Here is a 27,678-nt window from a genome sequence, read left to right on the forward strand (position 1 = left end):
TTGATTTGTAGTTTAAACTGGTAGAATGTTACAGAAAGAAGGGGAATTGTTGCTCTGCAGCTTATTGTATGTATTATGGTAACTACCATTGTGAGGAGTGCCGTTTGATTTAGCTGAATATTGACAGACTGAATATCAACAGTATTTAGGATATTACATCTAACTTTAGCAGATGGGGAAGCTGCAGTGGGAAGTAACCTTTAGCAACAGTGTATTAATATTCTTTCTTAAGATCCAGAAGTTCTTTAAACTAATGCTTCAGTTTGCTTCTACCATGCTTTAATTTGTTGCTTACTATATACTTGCTTACTGGGTAACGTATGTTCAAAGCAGACAGCTCTTTACGTATCTGCTTTCTGTCCGCTTGCTTCTCTGCAGATATCTTTCCATCTGACGGTGTGCCTGCTGTATACATCGTTAAACACCTACTTCTGTCTGTTTAGAGATGAAGATGAAAAGTAGCCTTTTTAACTGGTAGCTGTTTCATTAGTCCAAACCCCAGTCTACCTAGAATATTTTTCCCTCTGAGAGCTTTTCCTTTTTTCCCCCCCTTTATTTAAGTAGTAGAGATTTTTGAAATAGTAATTAAATTTGTCATTTGACTTGACTGATGATAAAACATGAGCTCTTTTTTCTTGACTCAGGTAATTCTCTCTGACAACTTTTTTCCCACTGTGATAGTCCAATTGATGTTACGTTCATCTACTTGTAATCTGCTTGTTTGGACTGAAACAGCTTTCCTCTGAAGCATCATCAGTTGTGTTCCACTCCTGCGCTGTCACACTTCTCCTTGAAGTGCTTTGCCGTCCCATATGGGGTGTTGTCAAAAAGCAAAACTCTTCTCAGTAGAAAAATGAGATCAACAGTTCCACAAGAAAGCCCCACCACAGCTTTGGGAACTGTGCATGTGCTTTTTACTGTGGTGGATACTGTGAAAGGAAGAACTGTAAGGGTTGTTTTTTTGTTTTTTTGGGTTTGTTTTTTTTTTTTGAACTGTTTTTTCATATATAACTCAAAATCTAACAGGAGATGGAAAATGCCGGAGACAGTCTTCTGTCTTTCAGTCCCTTGCTTGTTATTTCTTTCAGTCAGTGAAGACTTTGAAGGCAGAAGCATCTCCAGTAAAAGGATGTAATTCTTTGTAGGTTGTTTAATGTTTGGTTTTGGCTTAATTTTACTTCTGGATAATTTTTGAAATAATGGCTTCAGTCCGGTACCTGTATGCAACTATTGCAAAAACAGTGATTGTTATTTTTCCTTTACAAGTTTAACTTTGGTAGAATTGATTGTGGCATTTGTAATTCAGTTGGCTAAAGTTGGAATAGCACAGGTTGAGATAACTTCTACAGGTTCTCCAAGGGAATGAATTCTGTGGTTTTAGAGAAAAACGTGTTAAAGTTCAGTCAATTGTTTAACATATGCTGAAGGGCTGTTAACATAAACTGTTAACAGTTATAAATGTTAGCATAAACTGAATGGTAGTTCTGTGTTTGTGGGTACTGAATGTTTTAACATATATCTAAAAGCATCCAAATCCCTTCTACCAGAGAGCAAGCAGCTACATTTTGTACAGACAACGCTGTTTCTGATGACTTGCTGGCAAAAAGGGCAGTCTAGGTTTGTATTCAGTGAGTATTCGGCTGTAATGACTGATTCACTTGCCACTAGCAGTGAAGGTCTTCCCTTTATCAGGCTTCTTTTAAAATTATTTTTTTCTTGGTAGTAGTGGGTGACCGTGCTAGTGGGAGCTGCTTCTGGGTTCCTTGAGGAGCTTTTTCTTATCTGCCACATTAGATCTATTAGATTCCTGTGGATTTGTCGAAGACTTCCTGAGCTGCATCAGACGGTAGAAGGAAACTTCTGCCCTTTCACTGCACCTTCTCTCTGCCGTGTTTCAGTTTGACAGATCTTGGTGCTGGGATGCTGGTGTCCTGATGAATGTATCTGTCACTCTCAACCAATAAATACATTTCTTTTATCTCAGGAAGTGCTTGAGGTTACGAGCACAGGTGCAATACCAGTGCTGTGTTTTTTGCATTAAGCTGCTGAAGTGAACTGTGCAGCCCCAGCTTATACCAGCCAAAAAAAGCTGTTGCTACAGCTTATTCTCACCTTTGTTCCTTTGTCTTCCTTGCTTCTTCTGTAATTAAAATCAGCTGTGAAGGAGAAAGCTGGCTTTCTATTACATTAGAACTTTTACTTTAAAACAACAAAATAAATGCACTTCTCTCAATACTGCAACTATTCCAGGAGAAGGTGCTGGCTGGAAAGAGTTAAAGGTGTTTTCCCAGATAGATGTAGAAGTACCTATTGTTGTGGATCTGATAGGGTTTTTCTGTTAAAATTAAGGACTAAGTGGTAGATAAGTGCATCAAAAGCCTTATCAGGATTACTGTAAAGGTTCCTTGTACACCTTTGCAATCTGGTGTTCCTCAGCCTTTGCAATCTAGTGTTTCTCAAAGGCTTTGCCTAGAAAGGGGCCTGTTGTAGGAGGTACTTCATTATTGAAATCAGAATCACAGAATCACAGAATCACCCGGGTTGGAAGGGACCCCAAGGATCATGTAGTTCCAACCCCCCTGCCTAGCAGGGCCACCAAACATACACATTCAGATCAGGTTGCCCAGGACCCCGTCCAACCTGGCCTTAAACACGTCCAAGGACGGGGCATCCACAACCTCCCTGGGCAGCCTGTTCCAGGGCCTAACCACTCTCCTAGTAAAGAACTTCCCCCTAACATCCAACCTAAATCTTCCCTCCTTCAACTTAAAACCATTTCCCCTAGTCCTGCTGTTATCAGCCCTTTTGAAGAGTTTACTCCTCTCCTGGGTGTAGGTTCCCTTCAGGTATTGATAGGCTGCAATGAGGTCACCCCGCAGCCTTCTCTTCTCCAGGCTGAACAAGCCCAACTCCCTCAGCCTGTCCCCATAGGGGAGGTGCTCCAGCCCCCTGATCATCTTAGTCGCCCTCCTCTGGACCCTTTCCAAAATCTCAATGTCTTTCTTGTACTGAGGGCTCCACACCTGGACACAGTACTCCAGATGGGGCCTCACAAGAGCCGAGTAGAGAGGGACAATCACCTCCCTGTCCCTGCTGGCCACCCCTCTCCTGATGGAGCCCAGGATCCCATTTGCCTTTCGAGCTGCCAGAGCGCACTGCTGGCTCATATTCAGTCTCTCGTCCATCAGGACCCCCAGGTCCTTCTCTGCCGAGCTGCTCTCAAGGACCGCTCCTCCCAGCCTGTACAGGTGCCTGGGGTTCTTCCGGCCCAAATGCAAAACCTTGCACTTTGCCGTGTTGAACCTCATCAGGTTCACCCGAGCCCAGCCCTCCAGCCTGTCGAGGTCCCTCTGAATGGCATCCCTTCCTTCCACCGTATCAACCGCATAAAAATCAGGATGCTACTAACTAACAGAAAGTGGACAGAAATGTATTTAGTCTTAAAATAAAATGTAATTTTAATGACCAGAGGAGAAATTGGGCAAATTTTGTTAAGTAAATCAGATTTAAACTCAGGTGAATTATCTTAATATACACTATGTATTGTGAATGAGTGTGAGTTCAGTGCAGGAGTCATAGGTACAATATTTTCTGTTGTACTTACAAATGGGGAAGTGGTTACCTTAATTGTTCTTTATGTACCTGAATTTTGAAGTAGCAGCTGTAGCTGTTTGCTTTTGAAAGCAATACTAAGGAAGCTTTTATAGCTGATCTCCAGCTAGTCATAAAGATTTGAGTTTTTTAGTGGCTATAGCGTGGTCATCTCTAACAATTTTGTAGCTTGTATATTTTTAAGTTATTCCTAAGATACTTTTTGAGAATTTCTGTCTCTCTGCAGCTCACCCATGCTGGAGTGACTGTTCTTGCCTGGGTAGTATCCATGTGCATGTCTTGATCGCTGTGTATGGACTAGAGAGCTTCTTGTGCCTGCTTTGGGCTGTTTGATACTGTGTATGAACGGCAGCAGCACTGATATGCTGTTTCTGTTGTTGGTTGTTTTTTCCACTGGCTTAGGTGATCAGCCCTGGCAATGCACCAGCATTAGCTCATATTCACTGATTAGTGGGATCTGCTTGTGCTTTTGGACATTGAAGTCTGCCTGGTTTTCTTTGGTATTATTGGGGTGCCTGTGAGGCATTGTCCATCTCTGCTTGTGCTGTGTGCTTCGTGCTGCCTGTTCTCAGCCCTTACAGAACAGGCTGGCAGCAAATCAGTGGTCAGAAGCACAGCTTCCTGCGGTGGCCGCTTCACTGCTGTGGCCCACTTCCCTCCTTGGTGAGGCCTCGAGGTGAGAACTCTATTCTTACTGGCCTCTGAGTTCCCTTGGGCCCTATCTTTGTTACCTGGTGGTAGAGACTTTCTTTACAGCTGCTTTTCTGATTATATGAGTTAAGACAGAAAAAACAGAGGTAAAACATTTGTGGTTTTGCCTTTCCCTCAGGAACCCTGGGGAGCTACCTCTTTTGGATCTGCGGGGAAAGAATTCTGGGTGCTCAGTTATTCCAAATGTCAACAGCCTTGAAATGAGAAGTAGCCGTTAAGATTGGACTGTGTGTGTGCTATAGCGAGAGGAATCCTCCTTGACAGCAGAAGGACCTTCAATGGGAAGGTGTTGGCTGGGCAGTGCAGGTTTGGTTGCTTTAAGCGCGGTGAGTCTCAGTGCTGTCAGTCATCAGCTTGTGAGTCCCAGCACAAGACATGTGTGTGCTGCTGCAGTGTTGGCCGTGTGGCGGGGCTCTGAGTGCAGTGGTTACTAAATCCTTAACAGGGGAGTTAAGAGCCTGGAGAACTGCAGCAGGCTGTGGTACCCAGCCCATCGGTCCTTCTGCAGTTTGCTTGCTGGTGAAACTTGTGGCACCTGCCCCTCGGCTGGACAGTATCCTGACTGTGGTGGTCTGTTTTCTCTCTTCCCTCCTCTTTCCCTCTGTGCCAGATGTAGATAGAGGATAACCTCACTTTTTTCCCAGTGTACTCTAAGAGCTCCCTGTGAGCCAAAAAAGTAGTTATATCCAAGAATACTTGTATTGGAGCTTTTTCAAAGGCGTGGATCTTCTCCAGGTAGGCAGTATAGGTTTGCTATTTTGCGCAGCCATCTGAAGCGCTTGGTCTAATGTAAGGTGTTGCTGTGCCAAAGCTGCAGCAGCGCAGCATAGGCTCTGCCTGCTGGATTGCTGTGTCCAGCTTGGTCCTGCAGTGCAGAGATGCTGTGCAGTTGAATAAGAAATGATGGAAACTGTGCGGAGAGCAGTTTTTGCTAGTGTTGGGCCAATTGCAGTTTTCAAAAGATAAGAGGATTGTTGCAGTGGTGAGATGAGTTTGCAGGGTGGCTGGGTCATTGTATTGAAAAATTGCTTGCTGTGGAAGATATGTTAGGTTGGGCCTGGCTTTCGCCAACCAAATTGCACAGGCTTACTGAGATGTCTGTTTTAGTGCTAATCCTAGTGCTCGGTAGTGTTAGGCTGCATAGACCTTCTTCCCCTTTTCTGAAAGGTGTTCTGGCACATCATCCATGGAAGGTATATTTTGTGAGTTTTTAACTATACTTGCTGTTGAGCCTTCTGTTGCATCTAGTGGAGGTTCACTGCTTTTTGAAAAAAATTCTTTTGCTTCTGTAGGCACAGGGATTGTCTCTATAAACTTGATTTTTTAAATTATCATTATTTGGGGAGGGGGAGGGAAGTATGATGTAGTTGAGAAAGGAATGCAGCTTTTCAGTAACATGGCAGAAAGGTTGTAGTTTTATGTGGTAATCAGGAAATGATCCTGTGGCTTGTGGAAGGAGCTTGGAGACTTGTCTTGTGATGGGTTATAGTGCCTACAAAGACTTGGCAGAGGTGTCTTTCCCTACTCTCTGCCTTTGTATTTCAGACAGACGGCTTTGCGACAGAGGCTGGCTGGGGAACTAAGATTCAAAAGACCTGCTGCGTGTGAACCAAGTTAGGAAAGGAGTCCTGGGCAGTATGTGAGGACACATATCTCTTTCCAGATTAATTCTGGTGACGGATTCATGAGTTTTGTCTTGATATGAGTGTCTCATGCTATAAAGCTGTATTCTCCTTGTCTTCACTGGTAGTAAACCAATTTTACAGAGATGCTGTATTTTGATCCGTTCTTGTTTTGTACAGCTTCAATAATTTTCAGTCTTTTCCAAATGTCCTGTAGTCTGGTACCTCCAACTAGGAAGTGAAAAGTTTCCTTATGAAGTTCTTTTGAAGATTTGTAAGCAAAACTGAAAAATGATTAGTTAATCTGGTATTAATCAAGCTATACGAAAGCAGAGTAGTATGATTTTAAAATAGGCCAATTAGCCTTTAAATTATAGTTAACTTTTTCAAAGGAAAAAGGAACTGATGAGACCCTGTATTTAAAACCTTCCAACACTTAATTTCAGGTACTTTGGTAGTTTTTATGAAAAAGGTCAGAAAAACTTTTATTTCTGACCATTTATTCTCTGTGCTTCATTCACTGTTAAAGGAATATAAAATAGCTGAGTTTGAAAGCACTAGCTGAAAATGCAGAACTTGCTATGCAACTTTTTCCCCCTCTTCTTAGTTTAATAGCACATATATATTTATATGGCTTCTTGATGTGTTTGAGAGAAAACCACTCGAATTTTGATGTTTCCAACCTAGAATACATATAGATTTCTCTAGGTTTGTGTTAAATTCATGTTTTATTTTGCAGGTTTGTTTTAATGTGGAAGTGGATCTCAGAGCTTAATGCAAAAAAAACAAACAAAGGTATGTGGAATTTTTTTTCCAGATTGCTTGAATCCATTAACACATACTGCTAAGCCATCAGAAAAGCAGTCAGTGAAAAAATGAATTGTATTGCAGCTTGAATCTTGATTGCTGAAATTTAGGTATGCAGTGCTGTGATACCAAAAGAGGAACACCCTTCCTCTTCCCCCGGTAGCTAAACATATGACAACAGTTACGGTTGTTTTTATTCTGCAAACTGTTGTAGTCAAAAAGTTATTGTGGCATTCTGTTAGCTGACGAGAACCAGAATTATGAGTACTTAAGATGGATTTCATTCTCTACATATTATCTGCCTGGTTTCTAAGTATTGAAAACGTACTTTGCATTGTGAAAGGAGTGTGTTAAACTTCCACTTATTTTATTAATAAATAACCATGTGGGAAATCTGGCCAGCTACCAGAATGGTATTTCAATTTCTTAATTAAGAAATTCTTTTTTTTTTTCCCTGTCCTGTTCTTAGGAAGAAACTCTTTGTGGAGCTATTTGTAAACAAAAGTATATGAAAATCTACTGTCGAATCTGGATGTCCATTTGCAATTGCAGACTGTCAGTTTAGGAGCTTAAGCATTTCTTGGCATGCTCCTCTTACCCCCTCTAATTTTTTGGGACAAAAGATTTAGTTAAACACGGATTTTGTTTCTTTTCACATTACTTCATGTTTTACAACAGTAATACTTTGGTTAATTAATTTATTCCCTATTAAGTTACATTAAATACACCTAAGAGCAGTTTGCTTTCATCTGTTTTAGCTTGATTCCTTCTCAAGTATCTTTAGGTAAGATCCCAGATCCAGTAAATTCTTATTATGGTGGAGATGGGTCTTGATAGTTGGACATGGGGGCTTTAGCAAGTAAGGTCTGGATTCCCAAGTTTTCTCCTTGCTGCTGACTTATATACCATCTTAAATTCAGCTCAATATTTTGAACAGGTGAGAGGGAGGTCCTAGTGTGTACACAACAAGAGGACAGAAAAAATGGAAACAGTATAGCGATGTTTGATTGGTACTGCTACTGCTTGGAGGAGATCTTGAAGCTCTGACAGAAATAGGCAAACCACCTGTACTTGGCCATGTCTTCTGTCTCCACTCATGAGTGACTGCAGCATCTTGTAGACTTCTGACCAATGAATTCAAATTGCACAACTTGATGCAGATTTGGCCTTTCGTGTAAGCTTATGTCACCTAAAGCAGTAGTTGAAAATGTGGTGTAATGATTCACTCAAACGTCTTGTGCTCTTGAGAGGAATTTAGTTCCTGATGATGGAAAGTGCCTCTACTCCCAAAGGTTTTCTTTGGGAGTAATGAATTTGGGTTTTTGCTTTCTAATTGCAAATAGTAAGATATCTTGACTTTAGGGAAATCAAATTACTTATTGCCAGTTAAATGTACACAAGTAAGAAACTATTTAACAACAATGAATGTATTTTATTAAGATAAATGTCGTCTTTGTTGATCAGAACCAGTTTGCTGTTGATGATCAGTGGATGCCACTGAATGTCATTTATTACTCTAGAGTTGTAAAGTAAGTGAGTAAAAGTAGAGTGTTAATTTGAGGAAGTCTTGTAGTAATTGGGAAATACAGCATGCTTTAGGAGGTCTCTACATCAGCAGGAGGTACAATCTTAGAATTTGTGATACTACTGAAACACGTACAGCAAATGATTGTCAGCCAAAGAAAGTAAAAAGCATAATAAATTGCTGCATACCTCTCAGAACATGCTGAAGAGAGAAAAGATACTACTTTTTTTTTGTTGTAATGGGAAGTGTGATCAGAATTTTTCCCAAAGTTGGAGAGTGTGTCATGTTCTAAGATACATTTCCATAAAATTGAGTTAAACTGTTCTAATGTCTTCTATTAAAAAAAAAAAAAAAAAAAAAAAAAAGAAGGTTGCACTGCAGATGTGTGGCAGTGCTGTGCACATTCTCAGCTCTGATCTTTAGGAGTGCCATCCCAGGAATAGCAGGCACTGCTGACTAACAGCATACAGCTGATGAATTTGAGAAATATTTCTGTCAAAAATAGTCAGATGAACCTGATTTCTAAAGCCCTTCCTAGTCTGGTTGTGATCTCTACATGCTGAGTTTTGAAATACAGTGAGAGTAAGCCTATGTGACTGTGCAGTTGTAATCACTGGAGATTTGCATAGGGTTATGACAAACATAATTAGTCAGTTTGCTGATCCCTACTGTATTTGTAGTGGAAGAAAGAGTTCTTCAGCTACTGCTCACAAAAGGTATCTGAACAAAAACACCTAATTGCAGGGAAGCGTTTTCTTTTAAATTGAAAGTCAGTTTTGGATTTGACTACTAAAAATACGTAGTTCTGCTTGGATTAGTTTGAAGTCTTTTTCTTAGTACGCCTTCAGTCACTCACTTGATGGCTGGGGAACGTTTTTAGTTCTGTGGGATCTACACGTGGAGTCACTACATTTGCATACAGAATCTCACCACCACTTGGTGGCACTACTTGGCTTCAGAAGGACTTTTTTCTGAACAGATGAACGCCTTGGTTCCACAGAGCTCCAATTTGAAGAGGAGCAGCCTTGTTTTAAATTTTCTAGAAGTTGTGATGCACTTCAGAAGTGAAGAGGCTTCTTATTTAACCTACTGAAAGGATTTGCTTTTGCATGTCTCTGTGGAAAATCTAGCTATCATATATATGTATTTTAAGATAATTTCTCATGATAATAGTATTCTCAGAAGATGTATTATTTAATGTTCCTCAGCCGAATTATTATCATAGCATTTACTTGTAGTGTTCTACTTAGATTGAATAGTATACTTCAAGTGATTTTAAAAGATAACATTAGTTTCATGGTAGCGTTCTTCATAATGTTATCTGTTGCAGGCAAATAAGGGAATGACAAAACTTCTTTCTTGCCTTGAAAAAAATTTTCTCTGCACTGTTACATTTATTTATTGATTAAAAACATTAGGAAAGAATTCCCCCATTTGATGAGTTCATGGCCCTTACTCTTAGTTCCTGCCTGTCAGTTGTGCCAGTTCAGCTGTAAGTGTGCCAAGCTGTTAAACTAGGTAAGGAAATCGTTAATAAACTGAAAGAAGAGATGTGGAGGAAGGCAGGAGTCATTTAAATTGGCTAAGAAAGGCATAATTCCAATATGTAACCAAGTAATGCAAGCTGAAATCTTCTGCAATGACAGCAAAGCTCTTCTTTTGTGTTTTTTTTCCCTTTCCAAGAACTCTAGTAGTGGTGCTAGAGCCCATAAGAATGCATGTACTTTCTTAAGCATGTTCTCTATGTGAACTTCTTCACTCGCTGTGACTGTAGTCATAACTGATGGAACTAGTTTTCATGATGGAGAAATACTTTCCTTACATTGTCTGGAAAGCTGACACTGAGAATCCAGCTTCCTTAGGCCCCTCTGTGGTATGGCAGAAAGGAATCTAAGCAAATTGTGAGCTGGAAGAAGGGTTCATTCTGTGAAAAAGTAATAATCATGGCAAATTCTAAGTAATAGAACTGTTAATAAAAGATGAGATAGAACTAGGAAAATGCATGTTTATAAATTTGAGAATAATGAGATAATTTAGCGAGAGAACTCTGGAAAACAGCAACACTGGAAGAGAGGGATATCAGAGTACAGTTCTGCTGTCTGTTCTGCCTAGCTTGAGAATATGCCCTCTTCAGGTGGAAACTCACATGTTCATATCTGTGCTTCCTATCCCTGGACACCGCTGAAGAGTGGGCAGCACTGAGTCCAGTACTGCCCTTTTTGCACTCTTCCTTCAGATGTTTGCACGTATGGATGAGATCTGTCTCCAACTCTTCTCTATGCTAAGCAGTCCCACTGCTGTCAGCATTTCTTCATATGAGATGCTCCAGTCTCTTAGTTGTTCCAGTGGCCTTTCAGGAGACTCCACAGTAGCTCCAGGTCTCTCCTGTGCTGCAAATCCCAGAACTCCAGATGTGGCCTTGCCAGGGCTGAGTTAGAGGAGAAGGATCACCTCCCTCAACCTGCCAGCAGCATTCCTCCAACCGCAGCAGGGAACCCGTGCTGCCATCTGACCACAGTAATTTATCTGTGCATGTGAAACTATGGAGGGCAACAGTTCTGTGGTGGAATAGTAAGTATTATCGCACCACAGTAAGTCTGTAGTTTTAGAAGTTCTGTGTGCACTCCTGGTACGCTGTTAGGTATTACCTCATCTGTGTCCATCTCGGAAAAATCCGTGGTTTGACTGCAGAAGGGCAGTGTCACTTCAAGCTTGTTCGTACTTGTGAAAATACAATCTAGACAAAGATGCAGGAATGTGAGGACTTCAGTACTTGACTGACCGGTATGGATAGCGCTGTCAAGTGCTGTGGGGAGTTATGGAAGCCTGTGGGGCTTCCTCCGTTCGAGGTTTCCATTGAAGATTCAAAGGCTTGGTTCTGTACAGGCTAGGCATCTTTTGGCAGTATCCAGTTCACTTTGAAAAGTCTTTGCCAATGAGATCATCTTAAATGGCTGCAGTAGCTCTTAAAGCTAGAAGAATATTTTTGAAAGTTCTACATCTGATTCTTTTGACACTGAAATTGTATTTTCATTTATTTTATTGATTTTAGTATTGGATTTTAGTGTGACGTACTCCTTTGCAACAAATTGGTGTATTTTCCCAAGCAAATCAATATTGGAGAAGTAAGATTAAGAATGGTTGGTGGCAGTAACAGCATTCTATTCTATTATTTCTGAATTGTAAGACAGTCTTGCTTTGGTTGTGAACTGTTGTCTTGCAGAGGTGAGATGTTTCAGCATCACTCTTACACATTCTAGACCAAAAACCATGTTTATAAAACTCTGGTATTTTTTCTAACTATCGGACACATGGCTTTCAAAGAAGCTGTTTTGTTAGCTACAAATTTCCAGCTAACTTTCAGAAAATAAGTGTGCTTCAAGTTTGATGTTCCTGAGTATCACCTTACTGGAAGAACAGACTTTTTTTTTTTTTGTAAGTTGATAGACCAGTAGAAATGCTGTCTCGCTTTTCCTGGAAGATCCGAACTTAATCGTTTGTTTAGACAGAAGGAAAGTCTTTAGGTTCAAATTCTAAAGATTTTGTAGACTTGATGTCTTTTTGTTGCTTAGAGAATTCTGAGTCCTAAAACTTCAAATTAGTAAATAAAATACTTTTGAGAAATGATTTCTTACTTTCCAGTATTCTGCATTGGAAATGCTTTGGATTTGTTTTTTGTTTGTTTGTTTTTGAAATACAGGTAAAGTTTTGGTAAAGTTGTGTTGCTGGTGGCTACTAATGGTGAATTTTCCATTGCTGAGCAATGACAGTTGCATTTATTTTTTCTTTTTTTCCTCCCCTAATTGTGTTGATCTTCTGCTAGCTTGTGTAATTATAAAAGACTCCTGTGTAAGTTTCTCTTTGGTCAGCTTTTCATAAAGAAATAGGACAACTTGGTGAAAATTTTCAAATTTGGTTTACCTACTTCTTGCTGCCTTTTTAAGGAATTGGGAGCAATCTTTGCAGTTTTAAAATTAAAAAAAATTAAAATTAAACATTTGTAGTATTGTAGTCATTGGGATCCCTGTCCATTGCAGTAACTTCTGGATTTTTCATAGCGTTGCATCAGTGAATTTTCTTACTGTTTTGAAAATCACTCTTAATATGGGAACCCAACTAGTTATGGGGCCTTTCCAATGTTTGGACTTTCACATAGCCAGCTGCACATCAGAATTTGTGTAGTTTTCAGTGGAGCTGCTCAGGCTGTAGTTATGTTACTGACCGTACAGCTGTGTGTAGAGGTGTGAGAGGGCAGTACTGGTGGTGCTGGGCAGTGCATGCTAAGCAAGCTCTCTGTTCACTGCAGGAGTTAAAAATTCCCCGAAATGTTCAAATGAATTTGTTTATTTCAAAGCTCAGTGAGGCAGTTTATGAGTTAGTAGTCTGTCTGTGCTGGAAAACTGAACGTGTTTTCAACGGCTGAATCTGCAAACAAGCTTGGCGAAGGCAAAGTGAATCACTGGTTTGTTCTGTGGTCGTCAGGCTTTGTGGTTCTGTTTTCATCTGGGTGGTGGATCAGGAGAGATTTTAAGAATGGATGGAGGAAAACTATTAATAGGCATTCTATTCTGATGTTTAAAATACCATAATTTTATCATCTTAGAGTATTATTACTGTTAGATAGTAGGTGTGAAGTGTGTGCACTGTTATATGGAAGAGGCTAAAGCATTGTGAAGTATTGTCCAGATGCCTTCCAAATAAGGTGATTTTTTTCTTCATAAAGTTGTGATGAGGTTATGCTTATACACTTGGCTATTTGGGAAACAAGGTTTTTGGCTTTCTCATCCCCTCCTGTTGATTTATACAATTTATACAATTAGCATTTATACAATTTCTTCCTGTTCTGCATGAGTCTTCGTTTTCCAGGTGTTACAAACATTTCACTTTCAATGGAAGCTCAGTACTTGTCAGTGGGCCATGATCAAGTTAGTAAAGGAATAGACTGCATAGTGAGGGAAAACAGGGATCCTCTCTGCCTTAACCTGGTGCCATGGTGTGCTTAAAGTTCTTTAGTCACCTGTTTGGAAATCTGTGACTTTGGTTCCATCAGTTGTCATTCCAGAAAGATTTATTTCAGCAGTGCTTCTGGATAAAAGTGATGACATCTGTTGTTTTTTTCCGTTTTAATAACAAAGTCTTGAAGGAATAACAAATGTTAATGGAATCAGTAAAAGCGTGCAACATCTTTACTATCTCTTGAATATTTGAATAATCTCAAGTACCTTGGTTATTCATGGATGTGGCTTAAAGATCTGGACTTATGGCTAGTTACTTGGTGCAGGACAAGTTCAGTTTTGCCTTTGTTGTAGCACTGTATAAATAGTGTGTTTGTTCAGTTAATTTAGCGGGTAAATTCAACCCATTTGGGAGATGACTCTTCAGTCACTGTGATACTTAATAGTGACTCTGTGCTTTTAGCTCGCTGGCTTATATTTATGAATTTGGTGAGAAACTTGGTATCAAAACACAGAGACACTTAACGCTTTTTTCAATCTCAGCCATGTTTTTCCGACTTAATTTTTCACCTGCAGTATCCTTTCCAGTCTGTTGTAAATGCTTGTAAAACAGCGTTGTTGTAACAGAAATGGAGAAAGCTCTAGCTGTATCTGCTCGTAGACAACATCGGAATGCGCTTAGCATTGCAGTGTAAGCTTTAATGAACTAGTGTTGTGGAAGGCACTGCAATTTGGTGTGTGACACTGCTATGTAGTAAGGGTTGTCATTATGAAATAGGAGCTTGGAAATGTCATAAACCTACTTGTAATAAATACAATTAATAATGTACATAGAACAATGGAATTAAGTAGATTCCTATCAAAAAGAATTCTTAATGAACAGAAAGTGGACAGCATAGGTTTGATGACAGGAAGGTTGCATCTAATCTGAATTACTGAGTGACCTGGGAAGCTTGCTGAGAGGGATTACCGAATAATTATGTTAATATGCAATTATCACCTCATTTCTTCTGCAGTAACCTCAAGATGTAGTGTAGTCAGGGTGTTATAGCAAGTGCTGATAGTTAGCAAAAATACTGATGTTCGAGATTTTTGTGACTACAAGATTAGCTTAAGGCATTTAAATGATGATCTGTCAGCTTGAAGACAGATCTGACCTTACACTCTTTTAATGCTTACAGTATCTGGCCACAGGCATTCATATCTGCAGAACTAATTATGATTTGAAACTGATATTTTATGAGTAAAAATAGTATTTAGAAAGCAAAAATGTATATTTAAAATTACTTAATTAAATCAGTTGGAATTGGGCTTAGTTGGCTAAATAATCGGTCATTTTCTACTTTTGAAAATGAAATAATGCCACTGTAATAAACAGTGGGTCACCTAAGTCAGCAACAACACTGTTAACCATGCTTCATTCGTTCTAAGTTTACCTAAAATGATTGAATAGAATTTTGAAGTTTCCAAGGTATGAGCCTAGAATTGTGGTTTTTGTGTAGGCTTTCTGTGCTCTGCTGTTTTGCACGCATCTTCTGTGTGAATGTTTCTAAATAAAAAATTAACTGCTTTGCCCTGGTAGTGGATGTGGCAAGCACTATTTGCAATATTAAATCTGAAGTTTAATCTCAGTGTTTACGTTTCAAGTACTCTAAGGATTAATTACCATATATTTTGACAGAACTGGTACAATGTGTGTTTTGAATGTGGTGTAGAAAGCTATAAAACTATATGAAAATATGCAAAGATTATTGTGTACTCTTTGTTAAATCTTTGTTGTTTCAATGATTGATTTTCTGTTTTTTCCAAGCAGTTCAGGATTATGTAGCATTTCAGTCTGGATATTGTGCTTCCTCAATGGCACAAGTGAAATAATAGCGATGTTCTTCTCAAAAGTAATGGCATTGTGTGGCATCGTTGTTATTGAGCAGATTCCTACATGTACAGTACTGCATTTTGGCTCCCTATTATCACAATACTCACAAATCTAAGAATATCTTTTATGTTGTTTCTTTTTAAATACACTGTTAAAAATGCTAACTCCCTTGTTGTTGTCCTGCACACCTAATAGTGAATTGTACCACCCCAATAGCTGGAAAAATGTGATAATTAGCAGAAAATTATTAAAATGTAACAGCAATATTATCGATATGATAAGCAGCTAAGGCTTAATTCAAAGCCTGAAATCTGTAGGGACTGCTGTATTACCATAGATATCTTCTAATCAGATCCATATGGAATAGTTCACAATCTCCATAAATACACAGTACAGAAGGGAGTCTCTTTTGAGATTGCGCGATGTGATGTTTTGGATATTGTTCATGATAGTCCTGAATATTGAGGTGGTTGTATTGTGCCCTCTCCTCCTTGTTTTAACTCAGGTTTTAACAATATTGCACACAGTTTTTGTGTATGGAGCAACATGATTTTTCCTTCACCCTGTAAACCTGTGAAAAGTTTTCAGGAGCCATTTGATAATGAGAGCTGCAATCTCCGTGTTCTCAGACAGCCTCCCTGCTGTTTGGGGGGTACCAGTGGGGTTGCTTTAAATGGGAAGCGTCTGTTCTTCCTCTGAACCCCTAACACCACAACAGATGGGTGGAACTTGGAACGTGGAAGGTTTTACCTCAGAGGTGGTAACAGTGAAGCCACTCATTAACACTGAATTTACCACTTTGTTAGCAACATTGCTTCCTGTTGAGAAAAGCTAATGTAGGCTCTGAAATTGACTGAGCATGCACTTGTCTACATCTGCAGTAACCAAATGAAGAAATTGCACGACTTTTAGGAAAAGCTAACTTGCTGGATTTCTTCTAAACTTTCTTGGAACGTTTTAGAGTCTGCTGTTAATTATTAAATGGAGCTTATGCTTCCACTTATAAAATCATTCGAGCAGTCCTGTGTCTTTGGAGCTTTCCCCTCTTTAATTTGATTTTTTTTTAGACTACTGATTTTGTAGTGCATGTTTGTAGTACCCTTCTCTAACTTGTGTTTATGTTGTAAAGACTCCTGCTGCGTAGTGCGTTATCACCATTTAAGGATGATACTGTAAATATGGTGTTATTGGAAGTTCGTGTTGTGTAGAGACTGGCTCATCTGAAAAGAGCAAAGAAACTCAGAAATTACAAAATGAAGACACGTATCTGGAGCATCTAGTTGAACATTAGGACATTCAAGTAGCCTAATAAATAGAATCATTTCATGTGCATTGGGCATTTGTTACTGAGCTGATGTGAGTACAGCAGCATTGCTAAATTGAGTAGATCACTAACTGGGTAGCAGAGAAAACACTTTTTGAACTTCTTCCTGTAAAAAGTTTTTTTTCATTTTATTTGCACTCCCTATACGGTTTATTTTTCTTCAAAATGGTTAAGAAAAAAATGCAGCATACTGAGGTTTGTTATTTAGAAACTTTAAGGAGATTAGATTATTTTGTCAGTTTACTGATTTGAAGAGCACAGAATTTCATGAGGCTCTGGCTAGCTTTGAATTACATGGCTGGCTATCATGATGTTGAATTGGAAAAACTAATAGTTCTGAATTAATTTTGGTGTGTGATGTATGAAGATGAAATTGGTGCCCTTTAAACAGCTTATTTTGTATCCTTAGGAAAAAAGGATGTCAAGCGTGGTCTTCCTTGATTTTGATGAAGGACCACTGCAAGGAGCCATGGACATTTGTCGTGAGTTATAACACCGTAATTTGAAGAGTCTAGGTAATGACTCCATTCAATAGGATTCTTTATTCAAAATGTTGATTAATGTCTGAAATTAAGCATGCGATGGCAGACACAAATCCCCTAAAATATGAAAGTACAATTCAAGGGTAAAAATGTGTTTTCTGTAAAACAGGTAAATGTTTCCATCTCTGAGGTGGATGTTGTAATGCCTTACACTTATTGTGTTCTCAAGACCCATATGTAGGAAACTTCTTTGTGCTCAGTAAGCATTGGGTAGATTGTGTGAATGGGTAAATGAATGTTGCTTATGGAAAGGTGTGCTTAACACACGTGAAGAACTAATTTGTAATATTCTCTGTCATACACTGAATTCGACATGGTGATTTCGTTAGGTATCCTAACTAAATTTTTTTTCCACCTTTAAGAAAATCTGTTTTATTTGATTACCATTTTAAATGGGCTCGGAACATCAGCAGGATCTGTTTTGTGTATTTGTCTGAAAGCAAGGAGAGTGCTTTTTGAAGAACATAATGGGAAAACATTTCATTTCTCCAGTGAATTTGATCCTTTGCTATGTTTGCAGCAGCAATTATATGTCCAAAATTGGCCTAGTTGGATGTATTCTCTATTAATACCCAAGTAAAAGCACTACAAGCTCCTGCGTATCATTATGTCAACTGTATACAAGTGCTTTGAAAGAAGCGATACCTTGAGATATACAAAAATTATGTTGGTTTATTTCTTAGGTCTCAAAGGGAATTACATTTTAAAAAGTAATATAAAAATCACTGAAATGACTGTAGTGGCTGTCTGGATAACCTTAACTCCTTACTTGTTTTACTTTTAGAACAGAATTAAGGATAAACAGTATGCTCAAGTGAATATACATGTAAAATGCATTTGCACAACTTTTGTCAATCATATTTTTGCATGTAAGTGTTGAAACTTTTTTTTTTGGACTGAGATAATACTAGACAGTGCTGTATCATTATTAATATAGTCTAGCAAAAAAAAAAAAAGAAAAGTATACAGTTTTTGGTTCCCTTATTGATTGATTTAAAACATGTCTCAAACTTGTTAGAATATATTTTTTTCAATTCAAAACATTCTGACTACAGTGTGAAGGAGCATGGTCCTAGAGAAAATTGTAAATTAAAATTGCCATTCTTATATTTCTGTGATTCTGATTCCTTTCTTTCTTGTTTTGTTGTTTTCTGTTTGTTTGTTTTAGTATAAATGTACTTAATGGACAGACCAGCAACATGGATGATTTAGAGATGAATACTGAAGTTACTGGTGCTAAAGAAGAAGAAGAGGAAATCCTATGTGATTTTGTATCTGAGGAGGAAGGTGGCATTCCTGAATCGCAAGAGAGTGACGCATTGTTTCAGAAAAACAGTACACTGACTCTGCCTGAGGAGCTATCCAGGGACAGATCTGAAAAAGCCTTAAGTGGAGGCCAGACTTCTCTATTTATACACACTGGTGCTCCTACTGTTTCTAGTGAAAACTTTATCTTGTCTAGAGGAACTGCTGTTAATGGACCAGTTTCACACTCCACCTCAACAAAAACTTCCATTATGAATAAAGGCAGTGTTTCACTAGCCACTGGACAGCCTGTAGGTCATCATACAGATTCCTGCTCAACTTTGACGGTGGTTCATGATCTTCAGCTGCCTGCAAAGAGTACAACAGAAAATTCAAATCAGCACCAAGTTTTATTTTTGTTACCTGATGTAGCACATGCTAAGAACGTGACTCATTCCATTAAAAATTTACCTACCTCTGCTTCAGTTGGTTGTGACTCACAGAAATCAGTAGGAAATAGTGTAGACAGCACTTTAGTAGGCCAAGTAGAAGTTTGTGAGGATGACAAAAATTTACTGGTAAAAGACGATTGTGTTGATGCATTAACAGGCATTTCCTCAGGTACAGGTGGTTTCAGATCGGGATGTGAACCCAGCTGGGATCCACAAAAAGAGTTTATACAGTTTCTTATGACAAATGAAGAAACAATAGAGAAATCTCCCATTCACTGTAAAGTAGGTTTAGAAAAAAAGAGAAAAAGAAAAATGGATGTTAGTAAAATAACACGCTATACTGAAGACTGTTTTGGTGATACTACTTATATTCCTAGTAAGTCAAAACTGCTAACTGTTGACTTCTTAGAACAGAATGAGGAGCTACAAATAGTAGAACCTCAGAAATACTCGTTGAGTAAAGTAAAGCCTGAGTCCACAGATGAAGAGCTGGAAGCTGTTGATGCTATCCAGCAGCTCATTTATAGTCCCACTGGTAGCTGTGCAGAGGATGCTTCTCCTGTTCACACTAGCACTTTTCTTTCCAATACTTTAAAAAATAAATGTGAACAGAATGATTCTGAATCACCATCTACCTTCAGTACCGATGAACCATCATTTTATCCCTGTACAAAGTGCAATGTGAATTTTAGGGAGAAAAAACATCTGCATAGGCATATGATGTACCATTTAGATGGGAACAGCCATTTCCGACATCTCAATGTCCCCAGGCCCTATGCATGTAGGGAATGTGGGAGGACATTTAGAGATCGTAATTCACTTCTTAAACACATGATCATTCACCAAGAACGAAGACAGAAACTGATGGAAGAAATCCGCGAGCTGAAAGAGCTTCAGGATGAGGGTAGGAGTGCACGGTTACAGTGCCCACAGTGTGTATTTGGTACCAATTGTCCCAAAACATTTGTGCAGCATGCAAAGACCCATGAAAAAGATAAAAGATACTATTGCTGTGAGGAATGCAATTTCATGGCTGTGACAGAAAATGAACTTGAATGCCATCGAGGGATTGCTCATGGAGCAGTAGTCAAGTGTGCTGTTATTGGTAGTGACATGTCCCAGAGGAAGTCACAGAAGAAGGCATCCATGAAAGATCCATATTTAGGATCCTCAAAGAAGTCGTCAACGTACATGTGTAAGATGTGTCCATTTACAACTTCAGCTAGAAGCATTTTAAAAAAACACATGGAATATTTGCATCCAGCGTCTTGCATTGATCCCTTTGGTAGCCATCTTAGACTAGAAAAAAGAAAAAGCAGCATAATAGAAGAATCTTTAGATTTTGGTAGCAGGACAAAACAGTTGATAAAACAATCTTCTACATTTCCAAAGAACTCAGTTTTAAAACAAGATGTAAAACGATCATTTGGCTCTACTTCACAGTCCAGTAACTTCGGAAAACTTCACAAGAGACCCTACAGGATACAGAAGGCTCGGAAAAGCGTTTCACAGTCATCTGTAAGTGTGTGCAATCTAAATTCTCCAGACAGGACCCTTTTGATTAGAAATAGCAGTGACCAGAAACTTAAAAAGTTTTCATAAAGCAGCAAAGCAGAGAGCTAGTGTCAAAGCAAGCAATAATTATTTATGTAGATCTAAATGTGAAAACTACAATGATTAAAAAATATACTGATTCTTACTGTTTACGTTTAAGAGTCCATCTCTGTGAGTTCTTTACATTTATTTTCTCCATCAAGTAGCATCCATAATAATTTTTTGTCATGGATTCAGGTAATCTTAATTGCAAAGGAGCAGAAGGCTATAAAGATAATAAGCATGTAGCTGTAGTAAGAGTGGTTAAGGAGGGATGGCACTTTTACAGGAAATGGTTTGGATTGCTTTTCAGATTTTCTGCATAAAATGGCTGTTGTTGTTTTACAGAGACTTAACTCTGCTGAAAAAAAAGACAGCTATGAAACAGAGGATGAAAGTTCATGGGATAATGCTGAACTGTGTGATTACACAACGCGGTCTGTGGAGGATGAATCTTACAGTGATATTAATCAGGAGCATGTAAGCCTATTCCCTATATTCAAAGGTAAAATGGAAGATCATGAAGCTGGTGATAAATCTTCACTTAGTTATGAGCAGAATGATGGCTTTTATTTTGAGTATTATGAAGATGCTGAGAGTAGTAACTTCCTGCATGATTTGCATGATGCACAGAATTTAGAAAATGTAGGATCAGCGTTGCCAAAGCATAATTCAGTTTTCCATTGGACTGATTTGTCACTTGAAAAGAAGTCCTGCCCATACTGCCCAGCAACCTTTGAAACAGGTGTTGGATTGTCCAACCACGTCAGAGGACATCTTCACAGAGCTGGATTAAGCTATGAAGCCCGTCATGTTGTTTCACCAGAACAGATAGCAACAAGTGACAAAATGCAACATTTTAAAAGAACTGGAACAGGAACTCCTGTTAAACGTGTTAGAAAAGGTATGTGTTTTTTAAATTTGTTTAATGTTGTTGTTGTTTTTTTTAAGTTTTGGTGTAGAGGGGACAAAGTGCACTAAATTGAGCACTAAGCAAGACTTGCTTTATTTTGTTGTAAAGCCTCTCTTCGTCCTTGTGATTTGCTATTGTAATATTTAACAGTACATAATTGTCAAAATACATGAAAATTATTTTCTTTGTAGCAATTGAGAAATCTGAAACTTCCTCTGAGCACACGTGTCAGCTCTGCGGAGGCTGGTTTGATACTAAAATTGGATTGTCAAATCATGTGCGAGGACACCTGAAGAGGCTTGGCAAAACCAAGTGGGATGCACACAAGTCTCCGATCTGTGTTTTGAATGAAATGATGCAAAATGAAGAGAAGTATGAAAAAATACTAAAGGCTTTGAATAGTCGCCGTGTTATTCCCAGACCCTTTGTTGCTCAGAAATTTGCATCAAATGATGACTTTTTATCTCAGAATGTTATACCTCTCGAAGCATACCATAATGGCCTAAAGACTGAAGATATATCTGTGTCTGCATCAGAGGAAGAAGGGCTGAGTTTCCTAAATGAATGTGATGAAACAAAGGCAGTACTACATAATGAAAAAAAAAATCAGTCACTTACACTGATAGAACTTCTGAAAAATAAAAGGTTAGGAGAAGAAAGGAGTCCTGGTATTTCTTCTCAAAAGATTCATAATCAAACTGCGAGAAAGAGGTTTGTTCAGAAATGTGTTCTTCCATTAAATGAAGACAGTCCATTGATGTATCAGCCACAAAAAATGGACTTGACTATGCAGTCAGGTAAGAAGGTGTTTCTCGCTGTCTTCACAGCATTTCCAAACGAATGTTTTAATTCACAGAAAATGTAAAGTGCAGAGGATTTTATTTTGGAATTTGTTTATTTAATTCTTGTTTCATTTCCAGAGGACCTTGACTGCGAGAGGTAGTGCAAGAAATTTTTCTTGTGTTTTTTTTCTTAAGTGAATATTCAGTACTGAGGGCTTTTGGCACAGAATGTAGTACCTGTTCTGCGTATGGTTGGGCTTACAGATTCAAAGTGGGCGTAAAACGAGCCTCAAAAAGGAAGACAGATCCTGCAGTAACCATATGTCGAAGTGTCCGGGCATATATGGTAGACTTAACAGTTCTGAGATGTTTGGGCTTGTGACCCTGTTTCTGGGCTTTAAAACTGCTGGTTTGAGAATCACATCTTTTAAATCTTGGAGGTTTGTGCAAAACAGCATTTGCTCAAACTGACAGAACTGTCGATGCCGTTATTAGCACATAGTGTTTTAAATTGATTAATCTCTCTTAACTAATTTTGATGTTTTTAGGCAAACATGCTCTTACACCATAGATTAATTATTGTTTGTTTTAAAATTGTGGCTGCTCTGAGAAACTGGTGCTTTCTTAAGGTCTGTCTGTCCTGAGTGAAGATGTGTATTGGCTGTAGCCAGTAGAGTTCTGATAGGCAGCATCGGTCTGATAGGGACGAAGATGTTCCCTGCACTGAGACTTGTGCTGATGAGGCAATTCTGTGATCAACTTTCTAGTTACTCTGTTACTACTGCTACTTAGAAAGCAGTTTTTTTGGAGTGATGTTTTTAACCTACTTGTCACATAAGAGTTATTTCTTGTCTCGGGAAATTGTAGTGGAATTCTTTTCAGTGTGTATGCAGAGCTTGCGTTTACCTGTTTCTTGTTGGAGCACCACCTTATGGTGCTGCAAGATTCCTTAAGCTGAGGAGAAGGTTCTTAGTTTTATACTCATGACTTTTGGTTCTATTGGTTTTCTCATCAGTACCCGGTGCAGGTTAGTAAAATTGGCAGTGCCTTGTACTTTTTTCACCTCTATTCTTGTCTGCCCTTAAAGAAATAAGAAGCCCAGTGTGCTCAAAAGATCTTTTAAGGGACTATTGAAAGTGTGACAATCAATTTCTTAGAGTGGCTTTCTAAAATGACAGGTGGAACAGAATTACGTTCAATGTCATGTGGCTGTATGTGGTTGTTGTTAAAGAAAGGGTACTTTATGCTGGAAGGTGTGTCTTCGACAGGCTTAATTATTTGAAAAACCGTGCTAGAGGAGAAGCTTGCTAAAAACAGACACATTTTATTGCTGTCTGTTTAATGTTTACTGCTGAGTGCTGGATAGCAGGCAGCACCTGCTTGGTTGCGATGAACAATCAGGGTAAAATAAACATGTGCTTATATAATACTAACAGTTATGTACGGGGCCCTATAATTATCTGTGGCTCAGGTAACAGTTTGACAACTAACGATCGCACTGTGCCAGTTGAGTTGGTGAGAAAGTATTTAGCATCAAGTTGAAATCCTCAATTCTTCCTAAAATGGCAAACGTTTCTAATCCCATTTTTAGTTTTCAAAAAGCTTTGTGTTTTTTTCTTTTTTGTTGTTGTTGTTATTTGTTTTCTAAACCAACCAGACCTTCTTTAACTTACCTGAAAAAAAAACTGCACATCTTCTGTGTGCTGCTGGAGAATAAGACTCCTTCCTTCCTGCAAGCAGAAGCATTCTTTCTGAGTAGATTGGGCTTTTTTAATCTGTTCTAATAATAATTTATTAATAGAGAACTGGAAACAGTATCTTTAGTAAAATGAGGGGAGAACATTATGGTAAAGTTGAGCAGGGGAGAAGTAATAATGCTTTCTTTGTCTGGTAAGTGAGGGGTTCAGTATTGTTGCACTTTCACTGTTTTCCTGTGATAAAAGCATGCTCCTTTGTTGGTTACTTAGCACGGAGATTTTAGCAAAGATCTTTGAATCATTAACTTTCATTATTGGTGACGTATCTAAAGTAATGAACAGAATATGCACTGAACAAAATGTTTTGTCTAACAGATGTTCAGTTATGTGCTTTACCGCCTTTCTCTCTAAGCCTTCAACAGTAGCCTAATTTAGTATTGAGCCTTTTTGTCTTATGGGTAAAACACTTAATTACCACTTTGTCAACCAGACTTTTAAAATTCTCTTTATTGGAAATGTTACAAGCTCTGAAATTTCTCAACAGTACTGTGCTATTCAAATTGCAGGATTGTGTTTGGGGAATAGAGCTTCGTGATACGGAGATCTGTAGGAATTTGTTAGCAGCCTGATGCAGAGTAGCCTAATGGGTTCAAGTTGCCTTCCTTCTGTTCTTTTCAAATAACAAGGTTTGGCTTAAAGCACTACGTGGAAAGCTAATGACGGTTAACTTCGATCCTTCTAATATACTAAACAATTGCATCTATGCAGTGAATATATTTAAAACCATCTCTATTACAGAAAACCTTTTACAACGCTTTGAGAATTTCATTTTTTGAAGAGAGAACTGGATTATAGTTTTCTTTTGAATGATAGGTATGCCTGTGAAGCTTAGAACGTGTGTGCATTGCAATACGACGTTTACAAGTGCTGTTAGCCTGTCCAACCACTTACGCGCTTATGCACGAAAGAAGAGTGCTGGACTTTTGACTGGGACAGGTATGTTTTGTTACAGATGTAAAAGCAAGTCTGTCTATGATACATTTTCCTCATCAGACTGGACAAAAGCATATGTTAATTCAAAATAATTTTGAAGCTTCCGTTGATAAAGAATTTATTTGCCATAAAACTTCAGCAACTTGTAGACACAGATATGTTGCTGTTGTCCACTCTCATGTCTGATTTTCATTCTTACTCATTTATTTTGGATCCAACACTTAAGGTATGTGTAAGCAAAACTAAGAGATGTTCACTCAAAATTCATTCTCCCACGATATCACAATTTCCAAACCAACTAGTTGACCATCTAATAAAGTCTTTATAAGTACGTCAACAATTAAAAACATTAAGAAATAATTACATTACATATAACTACTAAGAATACTGTGGCTAAAAAACGGAAGAACCAAGTAATTTTCCAAATTGTGTATCTCTACCAACATAGTACATGTAGCTGTTTTCATTTTTTGTTTGGTTTACAAACCAATCATGGAGTGATAGACAATAGGGTGAGTGTGGTACAGCACTTGGCACTGCTGTTAATGCTTTTTTTTTTAAATTAAAACACACGTTTATTGAAAATCTTCTAGTATTCTGTATTTTGACTCATTTCCAGGGACATGCAGTTTTCTTGGCTGTAGGCAGATTCCTTTTACTCCAAGTTTACTTGGAGTATTGCTTAGATCAGTGGGATTTTGTATGGTCAGTGGCAAGTTGGGGAGCAAACATGGAATATAGTGAAGAAAACTTAGACAGATTTAAAACTATGAAGTAATTCAGAAGTGCAGCAATCAGTTGCCTGTATTGATAAGCACAGTCATTTACATAATGCTGAAAAAATATGTAATTCCATTTTTTATCTGTAGATGCGATTTGTTATGCTAGGTATATAAACAGGCTTTCTCTGTGACAGGCTGAATAACATTTAAGTGCATTTTACACACAGAGCCTGTGGATGCCAGGTCTTGTTATACATAATGATATAATAAAGTAGATTGAGAATGAAAACAGTTGCACTAATATCCATTGTGTATGAGAATGATTTTAGTGATTCTGAAAGTTTTCATGTTTACACGGTAAAAAGATGGTGATAGTAGACTTCTTATACCACTGCTGTCATAGAATCATAGAACCATAGAATTGCTCAGGTTAGAAAAGACCTTAAAGATCATTGAGTCCAACCACAACCTAACCATACTACCCTTACTAACAATCCTCCGCTAAGTCACGTCCCTGAGCATCACATCCAAGCAGTTTTCAAACACATCCAGGGATGTGTTTCAGCCACCTCCCTAGGGAGCCTGTTCCAGTGCTTAACAACCATTTCTGTAAAGAAAGTTTTTCCTGATATCCAACCTACACTTACTCTGGTGCCAACTTAAGGCCATTTCCCCTCGTTCTGTCAGGTACTAGCCCTATGGTGAGTTATTTTGCTTCTATACCTATTGGTAAATATAACTGTATTTAAATTGCACATTAAAATCTATCAGTTATTAAATGAAGGAGACGCTGAAACAAAGAAAATAGTACACAGAGCCTAGAGAAGCTCCTTTCACCTCGGCTAAATAGGAAATGTGGGAGCAGCTTCAGAGGTTTTTTGTTGTGTTGTGTTGTGGTTGTTGGGTTTTTTGTTATTGGTGGTGTTTTTTTTTTTAAGGATCAGTTTGCAAGCTAATAATATAAGCAGTTGATGCCTTCTTTTTAAAAACTTAAACCTCCTGGTCTTGTATCATCGAAACTAGAAGTTTGTTTAAAATGAAGTTAGAAAGAAAATTTAACAAAAAAAAACCAAAAACTTGCTTCTAATCTCAGAAGGTAGAGCTGATCTACGTTAATAGCCTGTGCCATGCACATAAGGGCATTTCACTGAAAATGGTGGCTTAAGAAAGACTTAAGTTATAGCTGTAGTATTATGCAACCAATGCACATGTGCTCATTTAGTAGTTACCATTAAAAACTTTGCACAGTTACAAAAGTTATAAAGTTTTTCGTTGACTCTTCATTTGAGCAAGCTCAGTGTAAACCTGGTGGACCGGATAATACAATTTTAAACTTTTTTTTTTTTTCCTGATACTGCACAGTACACTGGAAGTTTTGCTAGGAAGAGGACAGCTTTACAGGATTTCACCAGCATGTGTTGATTTAAAACTTTGCTGAATGTTGTGCTTGGGCAGATTTCAGTTTATCTTTTGAAAAATAGTTGTGGCTGAGAGCCACTTGTAGACATCTTCTGCTTGGCTTCAGCTTGGAACACTTATGGAGACAATGACAATACATTTATACAGGTTTCTTCTTCAGTTTTCATGAGATGATTCTTACATCTTCTAAAGCATACAGAACTGCCATAAAAAATCTTATTAGTTGCGTATCATAGAATCACAGAATGGCCTGAGTTGAAAAGGACCTCAGAGATCATTGGTTTCAACTCCCCTGCCATGGGCAGGCTCACCATATTTATCTTAGTTTCTTGCTGTCATTAAATAAGTGTGTGCAAACACACACTAGTTCTTTTATTATTTGGTAATTGTTATGGGAGCTATCTAGGTGTTACTGTTTAGTAAAAGCAGTACAGTAAGCTGTACAAGTCACCTAAGCGAGAGCTGTCCCAGGCCTACATTACTGTATGCACCAGTCTACTCAATTTTTCAATTTGTCTGCGTGTTTTCAATAGATGGTTATCATATTGCTTTTCTAGCAGATGCCCATTTTCTTCAGAATCAGCATTTTTTTCATTTGGTGAAATGTTACAAGTTCCATTTTTTTTAAATGCAACTTGACATTTTTAGTTATAACTGAAATAGCTGCATGATAGTACATATTGAGAATGGGCTCAGGAGAAAAACATTCGAAAGTGGTACTTTCTAGGCTGTTGGCTGTTCAAAATTAGTGTTCATTATTAAGCTTAATTTGTGCTTAACTACTGCATAGCAAGCGCTTCACTGAGTTCATTTTTACAGTTACTGGCTTTTGTATTAGGGGTTGCATGATGGTCTCTCTTCTCAAGAGCATGTATCAAACTGACTCTT

At 38.3% G+C, this 27,678-nt stretch overlaps 1 protein-coding gene across 5 annotated transcripts in view; it reads left to right on the forward strand.

The window, feature by feature from the left end:
• The window catches only part of ZNF644 (zinc finger protein 644), a 72,922-nt gene that overhangs the window by 38,606 nt on the left and 6,638 nt on the right, over positions 1–27,678 (forward strand). For 3 of the 5 annotated variants that reach the window (XM_042873241.1, XM_042873243.1, XM_042873242.1), the window contains exons 2-7: positions 6,685–6,740; positions 16,842–16,947; positions 18,143–20,189; positions 20,613–21,168; positions 21,369–21,974; positions 24,530–24,652. In XM_042873241.1, the coding sequence (XP_042729175.1) occupies positions 18,174–20,189; positions 20,613–21,168; positions 21,369–21,974; positions 24,530–24,652 (3,301 nt within the window). In that variant the 5' untranslated portion in view covers positions 6,685–6,740; positions 16,842–16,947; positions 18,143–18,173. The remainder of the gene's footprint in view (positions 1–6,684; positions 6,741–16,841; positions 16,948–18,142; positions 20,190–20,612; positions 21,169–21,368; positions 21,975–24,529; positions 24,653–27,678) is intronic. The other 2 variants (XM_042873244.1, XM_042873245.1) reach the window with 2 other exon arrangements.

This window comes from Lagopus leucura, unplaced genomic scaffold, assembly GCF_019238085.1.
Source record: "Lagopus leucura isolate 7727_CA_CO unplaced genomic scaffold, USGS_WTPT01 Super-Scaffold_100009, whole genome shotgun sequence".
Taxonomy (NCBI): domain Eukaryota; kingdom Metazoa; phylum Chordata; class Aves; order Galliformes; family Phasianidae; genus Lagopus; species Lagopus leucura.